Consider the following 13,737-nt stretch of genomic DNA (forward strand, 5'->3'; position numbering starts at 1 on the left):
ACAGTCTACAGCCCTGGTGGTTGTTGACTTGTGTCATGGCAAGGGAAGAAGGAATAATAATTTCTCTTAGTATCCTATAGCCTGCAGCTTGTCTCTCAAGGTAGCCCTGTTTCTCCTGGGGAGGTAAGGTAAGGGAGTGGAATATATTTGTTCATGTTTCCAGAATCCATAAGTTGACAATTGAGGATGTAACACCAGAGGACGAGGCTGATTATTCCTTCATTCCACAAGGATTTGCTTACAACCTTTCTGCCAAGCTGCAGTTTTTGGGTAAGTTCTGTTAGACCTTGTAATGGGAATTCCACAGGGATAAATGAAATGGTGACTTTAATCATGGTTATACCAGGAAAGAGAATGCCAATCTCTTCTCTGATATCTCAGTGTAGGCACATTGCTTTGCCCTGTTATTTTGCATTACCATTATCACACTGGTTTACAGACCCTATTTTTTAACTGTTGCAAGCAAATTTACATTGGGTGTTAGGAGAGTAAGCCTTTGTATAAATCTGCTGATTAATATGCCTTATGAAGTTTCAATCAGTTTTAAAATTATTTTGTGGGTGCAGATGCTATATAAATTCTGTTCTCTGATCTATTTCTCCTTCCTCGTCTCCTCTTTTCTTTCCTCCCACAGAGGTCAAGATAGATTTTGTACCAAGAGAAGGTAAGAACAGCAGTCATTATTTATATGCAAGTAAGAATGTTTTCAATAGCAAAATCAGCAGCAATTTTTTTCATTTTTAATTTAATGCATGAATATTCTTATATTTTTTCATATTACTCAAACTATATTTAAAATTTATTTTCTCTGCCTTTTCTATAGAACCCCCTAAAATCCACCTTGACTGTCTGGGCCAATCCCCTGACACTATTGTTGTGGTAGCTGGGAATAAACTGAGATTGGATGTTCCTGTATCAGGAGATCCAACACCCACTGTCATCTGGCAGAAAGTAAACAAGGTAATGTACAACCTGATACAGTGTCTGAGGCAAGTCACAACAGCAAATTTATTTCTCTTTCTCAGATATTACTTTAGTTTACAGTTATTTACAAGTATTTCCATATTCCTTTCAACTGTATGTTTTTTAAACCTCAAGAAAAAAAAAATTAAATGCCTGCACTGCAGCTGCTTAGGACATAGCTGGTTTTGTGATTCATCCTGAACTGTTCCTTTTTATGGACTGTTCCCTGTTTTTTCAGTCCAAAAGAAGGGGCTGACTGTATATGAGTAGACATATGTACATGCAGCTAGAAGGTTATCATACACATTTATTCTCTTCCTACCTCAGAGAAAAATAAATAAATTATGAGTCATCCCCATCACCTTCACCTGACAGAACATTTTCTGGAGGTGGCAGCTTCTTTTTTTTAATCTTTATCAAGGATTCTACAATTTGTGAAGAAAATGTCATTTTAACAGATTAGTGGCATAAAACTGAATTTCATATAATAAAAATAGAGGAACCTTGCTATTTACCTTATCAAAGCAATTACAAAACACCAGAAAAGGAATTTAGAAGCTAGACTTAAAATGTTAAGTGAGCTTCCTTTCTGGATATCTCAAAATATCCCCACCCCTCACCATCTGTGGGCTTTTGAGCTATAACTAGCACAAAACAGAAATATTTTGCATAACATTCTACAGCATCATTACACTTCTGTGTAGATACAGAAAGAAATAATATTTCCAATTCTGTTAATTCCCCCGATCTCCTATTTCTTCAGGATTATGCCACATTCTTGTTCAGGTTAGCATATCAAATAACACTCAGAAGTTTTTTCTGCAGACAAATTTTTAAAAAGCCAAGAAACTGACTCTTCCATACAGAAGTTTCTCTGATGAAATGATGATTGGTATCAGACAACCTCCATACAGTGTTACCCCTGAGATGTGAGGTCTCAACACATGAGGAAAAGCAGCCAGTCTTGATTGAAGGTTGTGTAAAATATACTTACTAATGAAATTCTAAACGAAGAGTAGCACAGCCTCAAAAGATGATGATCAATGAGTGTTACAGACCTGACTGTATTTCTGCTTGTTAAAATATTCATATCAATTTCCCATCCCATTGTTAAAGAGAGAAGTAATCCTTATTTTTCTACTTACACATATAGAGTAACTAGTACCAGAGGACACAGACAGGTTCACAACCAGTTACAACAATACTGCAGGAATGTCATGCTTCTTCCTTTGCTAAGCTGCAAATCTGAGTTTGCTGACTTATTCTTCCCTTCATTCACCACATTCAGATACTTTTTTTCCCATTTCTGCTTTTTACTTTGGTTTTGGTAGATGTCCTTCCCAGGTCTGCTTGCTGCCTCACTTTGCTTTTCTCACACCTCCGTATTCAAGCCCCCTAACAAACTCTTCTCTATCGTGCAGAACAGCTTTACTGCTCTGCTCAGCCTTAGATGACTTTCTGTGGTTTCTTTGCTTGTCTAGAAAAACGACCTAATTCGAAACAATGATGATTCCATGACTCCCTCAGAAAACAGCAGTGATTTAAATACTGATAATAAGGTAAGTTCCTTATTATTTACACAATCACACAAGTGTTCTTAGCGTTTACCAGATAAAAGGTCATACTCACAAGAAAATAAAATTTAAGTCAGTAGATATTAAAATGGTGACTTCAACAGCACATCAGGCCCACTATCCTGCCTCACAGTGGTAACTACCAGACACTGCCGGGCACAAGGGATCTGGGGAGCAATCTCAGAGTAAGAAGCTGATTGAGAAAGTCTTTCTGATCAACATCACATGGTGGCTGGGTTACATCAAAGCAGTTATTTGAAAACTCTTTTAGATTTATTTGTGGGGAGTTTTCTTCCTCGGTAACCTGTAGGACAAAATCTTACAGGGCCACCGAAAGATGACAATGGGTCAAGAGAGTGGATGGCTATGAAGCAGTGAAACAGGACTCACTTTACAAAAACTTTCACTTTACATGTAAATTACTTCTCTCTGGATAGAGTAAAAAATATTTTACATTTATTATACAGCAATAAACCATTCTCAGGGTTAGGAGCCTGCTGCACTAACCACTGTTTGGAGATGTAGTCTTTCTAATGGTCCATGTTCTAAATCTAAAGATCCATAGGCTCATAAGGAAGAAAGGAGTGTATTACATATGTACAAGAAAATTGTGGTCATTTTGTTTGGATTTTAGCAAAAAATAGAAAGTTTCCCTATATGACATTATTGACTGGCAGAAGTCACACTGATGTCATTAACACTTACAAGAATCTTATTTTAATTTATAAAGTAACCAACTGTTATCCATGAAACTCTTCACAGCAATACTGGCAGCTGTCCCAAGTAGGAATTTCTGGGAGTACTTAGTAAATTCTTTGAATTGTAACTGGCTTTGTGTAACTAGTGGTGAATTTCAACAACCTGCAGACTCTAAGAATCAATTTTCTCAAATGTTATTTATGTGAGCCAAGCAGCATATTTTTTTTTCTCTTCTACATAAAAATAGAATTTGAAAAATTTTACAGCTTTCCAATAATTACAGTAATATACAGTGATTTGTAGTTTTTCACCAGCTTACACACAGACTCATCAGGCTGTCCCTGGCACAACTTGCAATGATTTTATCTGTCACTTTCACTGCCCACAGCTCCTGTTTGAATCTGAAGGCAGAGTCCGTGTGGAGATGCATGAAGACCACTGTGTCTTCATCATTGAAGGGGCAGAAAAAGAGGATGAGGGAGTTTACAGGGTTATACTTAAGAATCCAGTTGGAGAAGATAAGGCTGATATCACAGTCAAAGTTATTGGTAAGTAAAGAAACAACCAGAGCATGAAAGAATCTTAAGTCTGCTTAAACTCACCCTTCTCTAAAAGTCTAAAAGTATGTCCAATACAAGTTCTGACTTTAGGTTTAGAAAAATGGGAAAGGATCATAAGGAGAGGAACATTATCAATCAGAAATTTGGCAAAAGTATTTTTTCAGAGGTGAAAAGTTAAGAGAACAACTCCCAGTAGTAATCAATGTATTTGCCGTTTCAGGTGATTCTGTCATTTTATGGATGACATTCCATTCTGAAGTTCATGTTACATGCTTGTCAGAGATAAGAAAAGTTTCTAGTAATTTTGTCATGGGTTATGTTTTTAAACAGAGGTTACTTCATTCTATAAGCAGTAAATGGTTAATGTAACAAAGAAACATAATGTATCTGACAGAAGATGAACAGATTGACAGACTCTTCAATGAGTCACAAAAGACCTGGCAGGGATATGATTTTGAGTCAGTAAGTTTTATAAATTTTTCATATTTAATTTGCTGATACCCTGGCAGACATAACAAAAGGACAAGTTATAAGCAAATCAGAAATGATAAAAGAAAATCACTTTCACCTACAAAAAATGTAGAACTGCTTGGAAAATACTAAGTTTTCTTCCATCTTTTATAAATATTAAATCAGGGTATTTACTATGAATATCTCCAAAGTGACATAATATGTGAGACATGCAGTCATATTTCATAAAATTTATGCTAGAGAAAATGGGAAATCCTGGAGCAAGCCTCATCTTACAGAACAGAATTACCTTACATTTTTGCAAAAATTTTATTATGTCTGGGAAGAACAAGGGAGCTGAATAATCAATGGTATGTAAAGGAAACCAACCTAACAAAGAAGCATCAAAGAGCAGGATTCCCTTTAGACTAAGTTAATATATTCTGGTTGTGCCTATTGTTCCTGACAAGGCTGTACCACAGAATCACATAATAAATTTGGTTGGAAAAGATTGCTGATCTCATCAAGTCCAACCCCACCACGTCAATTAGATTAGGTACTGACTGCCACATCTAGTCTACAAAAACACCTCCAGGGATGGAGACTCCCTGGGTGGCCAATTCCAAAACTGGATCACCCTTTCTGTGAAGAACTTCTTCCTAATGCCTAACCTAAACCTCTCCTGGTGCAGCTTAAGCCTGTGTCCTCTCATCCTGTTGCTGGTTGCCTGGGAGAAGAGGCCAAACCCCACCTTGCTACACCTTCCTTTCAGGCAGCTGTAGAGAACAATAATTTCACCCCCGAGCCTCTTTTTCTCCATGTTAAACAACCCCAGCTCCATCAGCCACTCCTCATAGGATTTGTGCTCCAGACCCTTCCCCAGCTCTATTGCCCTTCTCTGGATGTGCTCCAGCACTTCAGTGACCTTCTTGTAGTGAGGAGCCCAAAACTGGACACAGCCCTTGAGGTGCAGCCTCACCAGTGCTGAGAACAAGGAGACAATCACTGCCCTGGTCCTCATGGCCACACTATTGCCAATAAAGGCCAGGGTACCATTGGCCTTCTTGACCACCTGGACACACACTGGATCACGTTCAGCTGCTGTCAGCCAGCACCCCCAGGTCCTTTTCCACTGGACCCCTTTCCAGCCACTCTTCTCCAAGCCTGTAGTGCTGGAGGAGGTTATTGTGGCCAAAGTGCAGCACCCAGCACTTGATCCTGTTGAAGCTCATGCCATTGGCCTTGGCCCACGATCCAGCCTGTCCTGGTCCCTCAGCAGAGCCCTCCTGCCCTCCAGCAAATCAACACTGACCCAACTTGATGTCATCTATGAATTTGCTCATGATAAATTCAATACCCTCATTCAGATCATCAATAAAGATATTAAACATGACTGGACCCAACACTGATTCCTGAGGGACACCACCACACCAATACCACAGAGAAAAAAAGTGTTACAAATACTTAATTTACTTGCATGAAGAAATTGAAACAGTAACAACTCTCTTTCATTCTCACACTTTCTTCAGATGTTCCCGACCCTCCAGAAGCTCCCACAATCAGCAACATTGGAGAAGATTACTGTACTGTGCAGTGGCAACCCCCTAAATACGATGGTGGGCAACCAGTACTTGGTAAGAGTCCAAACTCATGAAGTCCACTGCAGCTTGGCAGGTGTTTTTGCTGCTCCTTTGGAATGGCACAGAAGGATTCTGAGTTTAGACACAAGGGAGGCTGACCCCCAGACAGGAGCTGCTCTGGTGCACGGAACCTTCACCCTGCCTGGGCTCTGCCCCTCCAGTTCTGAGGGGAGAGTGCCCTCTGCCTGTGCCATTGGAGTCAGAGAAGTATTTCAGCAAACCAAAGCGTGAAAAGGGGGTGTGAAATATACCTAAAGCTAACTATTCTCACTCAAGACTGAACTTTTAAGTCAGTATACAGGCCTTCGTGCTTACCTAGGAATATCAAAACAGATCTGTGGCCACCTCAGTCACCAATTCCAGACATATGCAATCTCAGGCACTCATGCAATACATGTTTTATTACAGAAAACTGCTTCATAATTTTACTTCATATAAAACAACGGGTCATAAAACAGCTTCAATCATTTTAGTTACCTTAGAATCTGTACGTAAAACTAGAGTGCAAGGTTATCATGTGATGCAGGAAACCAGCAGGCACAATCAAGATTACCACTGCTACCATTTTAAGTTCTGCAAAGAGCATAGTGAATTTTAGATAGAAATGTCTGTGATCCTCACAAGAAAAAGAAAATAATGCAGGGTCTTCACCAATTTTAGGGGGAAAATTCCTCCGGAGAGTCCATATCTAGCAATTTGTTTAATAAAGATCTCTGGAGCTTGAGCTTCTTTAAAAAAATACATTAAAAGCTATATGGACTCCCACGGGGATGGCAGAGCTAGAAGTGTCCAGAATTCTTTTGATCTCATGAATAGTATCTGGAGGAGAGGAGTTTGTATTTGCTTTTGGATGTTTGGACTTCATTAATTTCCACAAGGTCTGCCTCATTTAAATCAAAGATTTTACCCATGCAGGAATAAATAAGGTACTGCTGGGCCAGTGCTTTGTGGTTTCATCTATTCTGACAGGAAGCAAGCAGGAAGTCAGCAGTTTCAAATATTATGTGCAAAGATATTTAGCAGTGGTTGTGTCATTAGCACAGGCAACCCCCATCTCAGTGACTATACAAAGCCTGTGATTTTGTTTTGTAGGGTTTTCAGGGTACATATTTTGAAAAGTTCTTTGCTTTGTTTTCACTGCCAAAAGAAGGATTTTGTTAATGTCCAGGTAATGACCCTTTGCACTGGCTGAGGAGGTTTCTTCAACTAGCACTGGTAGAGCTCCAACAAAACACCTGCAGCAGGGGGAGAGGAAAACCCGAGATGCAGCACTACCCATTCAAATAGAGCTTTTTAAACAAGCTAAAAATGTGGGAGGGAAAGGCATATTCATTCTTATCTGTCTTCGTATTGTTACAGATGGCAGTCAGATACAATCTTTATTAGCTATATCCAACAGATATAAAAAGGAAATTCACACCCCATCTTCACCTTTCCTGGAGTTTTGTGTGTTTTTTTTATTACTAAAACAGTATCTTTCACATATTTGGTGCATTTGGGGAAATAATCTGCTTTACCAAGAGTTACCAATATGACCAGTATTGTCATTTTATCTCCTTTTTGCCAGTTGTTTTTGTTGTTGTTGTGTGGTGGTTTGTTTTTTTGGTTTTTTGGAGGGTTTTTTTTTTGGGGGGGGGGGGGGTTCTGTGGTTTTTTGGAGGGGTTTGTTGTTGTTGTTGGTTGGTTGGTTGGTTTTCTGAATTGCAAAAGTCTTCATTTTGACACTTACAAGCTTAACACTGCTTTTCTGTAGCGGCAAAAAGCCCCAGAAACTATTGATGAAACTTCTCTCAGTCTCATAGACCCTGGTGAAGAGAGAAAAAAACAGGAACATACCAAAAGAACCACAGGTTCTTTGCTTACAGCATTTAATTCTGAAAGCTACTGGGAAAAAAGCACGCCAGGATCACTTCTTCATGACTTTAAAGTGATGATACAACCTGTCAGCTTAAAGATACCTCCACTGTTCTTTCCCCAGAACATTCTGTAGACTCCCATGCTCCTCTTGCATTTCAGCATTGACAGGAAGGGCTGCAGGGTGTCTGTGCCTTCGGCATGCCAGCAAATCAAATGTGCCTGTCATTCCCCTCATCCCTGGAGACACCTTAAGGGTGACTCATACTTCTCAGGTATACCAAAGGGACTTGTGCAAGTGTGATGACCAAATGACCTTGGTGAGCAGCACAGCTCAACCATGTAAGTCCTTGCTAGGGACCTACACTGTTGCAGCTGACCCCTGTTACAGACACCCTACAGACCTCTGCAGCCTATGGGTAGGAACACACCTATACAATACACTAAATTCATGGCATGTGTACATGACTGCTCAGTGTGTGCTCTGATTATTCATTCTGCTCTAAAAGATGAATAGCTTTCATAGCAGTTGTTTAAAAGAAGCCTACGTAGATCACATCCACTCACGCTAACACAGAGAAGCAGCAGAAATTTAATACAGCTAAATGGAAAGAAAACTCCAGTAGGCCTTTGTAGCAGATCAACTGGAAAATATCTGACATGTATGTTTCCAATGGGATATACAACCATCCTCTGTATTAAGCATCAGGAATCACAGATTCGATTCCCAGTTTTGGGAAATGAGAAGTTTATCTTTTATACTGATAATCCAGCCTCACTTAGTCATTCTGGAAAACAGCATGGTAGTGTTGGAAAGGCTATGGATGTTCTGGGTGGACAAGTGCTAAGACATGGATTCCAGGGATACAGAGGGCACCTTAAGCTGTACTACAGATTTGCTCTGCACTGCACCCGGCTCTCTTTGTTCTCTGTTATTATACAGGCTCACTTTCCTTCCCAAGGAAATCAGAGCAAGAAAAACGGTGAGTGGCCATATCTCACTCACTGTAGGGCTGAAGGAAGGTGAGACCTGCACTGTCTGGGAAGCATTCTGCATTTTCACTGCTTTGCAAAGAACACAGAGATCTAGAATCAGTTCTTTGATAAAACATTAATAACGAATTTTTAAAAAAAGGAATTGTCAAACTGTTCATCCAATTAATTCTTTGTGGGAGGTTTAGGCTGTTAGTCAAGATTAGTGAATTGAAGCAGAATAGATGAGAGAAATTAATTTTTAACACTATACCACATCTTAGACATTTCAAGGAAATTTCTCCTTCACTTAACAGGATTTTTGTTTTTCCTGCATGTGAGATAACAATTTCCAGTTCTTTTACATCATTAACAGCTGTTCTTTCCAGGCTACATTTTAGAGAGAAAGAAGAAGAAGAGCTACCGATGGATGAGACTGAACTTTGACCTTTTAAAGGAGCTAACCTACGAAGCCAAGCGCATGATTGAAGGCGTGGTTTATGAGATGCGGATTTATGCTGTGAATTCTATTGGCATGTCCCGGCCAAGCCCTGCCTCACAACCCTTCATGCCAATCGGTGAGTTTTGAAACTCCATGGTATTTCTAGGATAAAACCAAGACAGGACAATTTTGAACTCTTCAAGTGCTCTTACAGCTAAAGAGAATGTGTCAGAAAAGAGGCTATCAACCATCTCTATATTCTATATTTAATCAACCTTTTCCTTTGTAATGCTCCTCTTCTCTATCTCTCATTCCTCTTCCTGAAGAGCACAGAGGTTCCAGTTTCATAAAATTGCTGATCAATTTTTAGTTGTTATAATTAGAAGTGTGAGAGTCAAGCTGTATCTGGAAAGGAGGAGAACTAATTGACAGAGATTTCCCTGTCCCTCTCAGCTTCTCCCATTCCCTTATGGGTGCAAATATCACAGTATCCCGTCCAGTGCTCCCTTAATCCCAGCCCTCTCCACAGCTAAAAGGATAGATGATTAAGAAAATATTTGAGGAATGATTTTCTATAAATAATCCTGCCCAACACAGCAGCACAGTGTCTCCTGCAGTTCCCTGAGCAAGGAGCAAACTAAAGGAGTCCTCAGGAAGCCTGCCTACTAATACTTTTAGGGAGAAGACCCACAAAAATACAAATAGCTGGAGATTAAAATGACTAGAGTTTCTCAATCTACAAGTAACAGCGAAGAGGGACAGCCTGCTGACGGAGATAATGTAAAAGCAGATGATGCAGTGAAGGAGTCAGAAGGGAAGGCTGAAGTGCAAGAAGGGTCTCTTAATTCTGGATTTCAGACACACAACGGCTGGTCCACAACAAAAGAGGTCAAACAAGAACCATCAAGTGGAGCCACTGAAAAAAAAGGTCCAAAGTTTTCATGGGATAGGCAGAGTTTTACTTGATTAAGGATAAAGTTCACACTTACTTCTTCAGAGAAGAGGTTTGGGGTTTTGATCGTGTACTGTGTGGTTGTGTATGCTCCCAATTGCATTTTCCTCCTGTGTGCTGTCCTTGCTACCATGTGAATATGAACATTTTTGACAGTTACAGAAATGAATGTGGGTGATATTTTTGTTGGTGTTTTTACAATACCTTTGGGAACTAAGACTGATTACAATTAGTTCCACAATTTGTGAACCTGTATTTAATTTACCTTGTAAAATTTGTTATGTATATTCAGAAGCTGTTTAGTTTATAATACACATATACACAGATTATGCCAAACATACCTTTTGTTACCATGATTGCTCTTATGGTACTTACATGAAATTTTATGGTCTTGTACCCTAAATGTTATTTTGAAAAAATTGTTTTCTGTTTGCTTTTTGGTATCAATTATTTCACAGTAACATTTATGTGTATTTTGGGTCCTCTAGTCAGGGCTTTTCTTGATTATTTTTAAATTAGTAGATAATAGTCATGCTGCAGAAGACTGAATTTAGCTAGTGGTTTTTCTGAACTGTGGGTTTATAAAAAGCCATGACACACCTGTTCTGAAAAAGCTGCATCTAAATCAAAATTTTTCATCTCCAAAATATTTTTCTCAAATATGTCTCTGTTACATATGCACAAATGCACAAATCAGAAGTAGTGTTTCTATAAACATGTAGTCATAACTTTTGATCATTTTCTTTACTGTGTGAGTGAAGTGAAATGTAGCCACTGTCAATTTGGTCCTCTGACCATGCAAATTTTGTCCAGTTACAATCAGGGTGTAAGTACAGAATACAAAAGGTACATATTTTCATTTCTAGACTTCTCTGCAGACTTATGATGACAATTTGACTCCCTTCTACAAGTCTTCTTTATTCAGTGGCTTTTCTCATAAGGGAGCATCTGTGAATAGGATCTACTATCTTAACCTCTTGTTCCCCGTCCTATTAGAGGAATCTTATGTGTGTTTTTGTCAAATTATGTAATAGGTGTTGCATTTTACAACTGAGCTTCAGGTAGATTTATTTTAATTCTCATAGTTGTATTGCTATTTCTCAGAATCTACTTGCTGTATTTCCTTACAGCTCCTCCAAGTGAACCAACCCACTTTACAGTGGAAGATGTTTCTGACAGCACTGTTTCCTTGAAGTGGAGGCCCCCTGAGCGGATTGGAGCGGGGGGATTAGATGGTTACATGGTGGAATACTGCAAAGATGGATGTAAGTAAGCATGAGTACTAGGCAGCAGCAACAGAGCATTTAAAAAATGCTACAATTGCAATAACTTCACCTCAATACATTACCAACAACATAACCACGTCCAGCATGATCAAATTTTAACCCTAATCTCTGCCTACCATCCTTGCCAACCATCACCATACTCACTATGATGTGACTGTAAAACCATGGAAGTCACATCCATAATGTCATCTTCACACACAATCATCATAAGCTTTAATACACATAAGTAATGCAAAAATATCATTGCTGTTCTAGAGTCACTACTATACTTCTGTATCATTCACGGATTGCATAGTCCTTAAAACAAATAAAATAACATGATTGTGACAACATCAGTCAAACTTTAAAGTAACCATTACCCTACCTCATTTAATACTTGCACTGGTAATAAAGAGTGTAACAGCACCATATCTACAAAATTTAACGTTCTGTGATGCTACAACATAATACTTATGTCATAAAAGTCAAACAACAAACTGAATATTGACATTTTCCCTGACACTAGGCTTGATTGCCAAATAATCTAAACTAGAGAGTTTACAGGGCATAATTTATGAAATAAGAAATACAAAGAAATAATTTATAGTCTTTAATGAGCCATCACTATAAAATTGCCAGAATCTCCATGTCATTGTCATAGCAGAATGATTTTATCCGTCATATATCTGTGCTTTATAATAAGGAAGCACTAAGAATTCTGTTCTACTGTGTCCATTGAGAATTAAACAATAAATTCCAACAGTTGTGTGCTCTATTATTGTTTTCAGTATATGTGACTCTCACTGATCTGTTTGGACAGCCACAGAAGGTATACTCACTCCAAGAAAAAAAATTAAATTAAGGCTTGACTTTTTTGCTAAAGCTACTTCCAAAATTCTTCCCCTTTCCGTGTAGTAAAAATAAATGTCAAGAAGTCCCACAGCTCTAAGCTCCATAAAACAAAATGCCAGAGGAACTACCTAAAGATTATTCCCTTATCCTTAGCTATTTTGAATAACAAAGTGTAGAGATTCCTTAACTCCATATGTAAACACATCTCCTCGATCCAGAGTTCTTCTTCCAACTTATTTTATTCCATTTTAAGTGTGGTGTTGTGACTTGAATTCATTTTACCCTAATAGAATTTTACTTTCAATTGCAAGCAAGCCATCAGTTTGGAAAAATAATGTATTATTGCAATATGCCAATATTGTACTTGCAGCTACGGAATGGATTCCTGCTCTTCCTGGCCTAACTGAGCGCACGTCTGCACTGATTAAAGATCTGGTCACGGGGGACAAACTCTATTTCCGTATCAAGGCTGTAAACCTGGCTGGCGAGAGCGGAGCAGCAACAATAAAAGAGCCTGTTACTGTCCAAGAGATCCTGCGTGAGTATCTACACTGAATAAATCCTACTCATTTATCCCCTCTGGCCAAAATTCTGCCTCTCTCTAAGAATATCACACAAACTGCTCTTCCACTTTGATAGGTGCCCAGTGTCTTCTGACTCTGAGAACATCTCTACAGCACCCAGGTCTTATATTTGTAAAGCATAGCTCTTAAAGTAAAATTCTACTTCTTACTTTCAAAATATGGACGTTTCACCTCTTGCAATGGCACTGTCAGCATTTAAGAAACATTTATTTAATATTTACCTCCCTGCTTGGAAAACTGCTGTATCACTGCCAAATGATTCTGTTGGCTATGGCAAGAGATCTATTTACTTCATTGTCGCAGATTACTAATTACCACCCTGGGTATCACCCAACAGCTGTAGATTAAAACTCATTTGACTGGAGTCCAAAAGACATCAAGAGCTGCTAATAGTGGATTCCTCAACCTTGGCTCACACCAAGTGTCTGCCAGTCTCACTGGCAGTAAATTGAGCCAATGTAAATAAAACAAAGTTTTAATGCATCTCATTACCAAATGGTCATGAAGACAGAGAGTCCAACTGTATGTTAAGAAATTCCTTCTGTAATTGACAGAGAAAAGAGTAAGGATAAAAGGAGAGCCTGGAAAGCTTTCCAGTGAGGTAGAGGAAAGCAGAGACTAGATGAAGAATACATGCAGTAGAGTCCTTCTTTGTTAATGAAAAGTAAGATGCTACAAAGAGATTACACTACATCCATCTCAAAGAAAGAATTATAACTGAATGACTGTAGTAAGATAAAGGAATCCATGAGTTTCTGGGCTTTCTGAGTATGCCCATAAATACCTCCAAGTGCTAATTTACAAGGTGCTTCAGTATCAATAGAGCAATAGATAATCATAATCTATAATCATTCTTTTACTCCAATACATCCCTTGTCTCATCCTTTCTACTGAACTGAGTAATTTCTCCAAAGAAGCACAGTCCATAGA

General features: G+C 38.8%; 1 protein-coding gene across 1 annotated transcript in view; it reads left to right on the forward strand.

Annotated features, from left to right (window-relative positions):
- MYBPC3 (myosin binding protein C3) overlaps positions 1-13,737 on the forward strand; it is a 60,012-nt gene that overhangs the window by 30,836 nt on the left and 15,439 nt on the right. The window contains exons 17-25 of the mRNA XM_063398425.1: positions 164-270; positions 635-664; positions 824-960; positions 2,445-2,522; positions 3,625-3,784; positions 5,776-5,880; positions 9,102-9,290; positions 11,237-11,371; positions 12,594-12,761. Of these exons, the coding sequence (XP_063254495.1) occupies positions 164-270; positions 635-664; positions 824-960; positions 2,445-2,522; positions 3,625-3,784; positions 5,776-5,880; positions 9,102-9,290; positions 11,237-11,371; positions 12,594-12,761 (1,109 nt within the window). The remainder of the gene's footprint in view (positions 1-163; positions 271-634; positions 665-823; positions 961-2,444; positions 2,523-3,624; positions 3,785-5,775; positions 5,881-9,101; positions 9,291-11,236; positions 11,372-12,593; positions 12,762-13,737) is intronic.

Source organism: Prinia subflava, chromosome 5 (assembly GCF_021018805.1).
Source record: "Prinia subflava isolate CZ2003 ecotype Zambia chromosome 5, Cam_Psub_1.2, whole genome shotgun sequence".
NCBI lineage: Eukaryota > Metazoa > Chordata > Aves > Passeriformes > Cisticolidae > Prinia > Prinia subflava.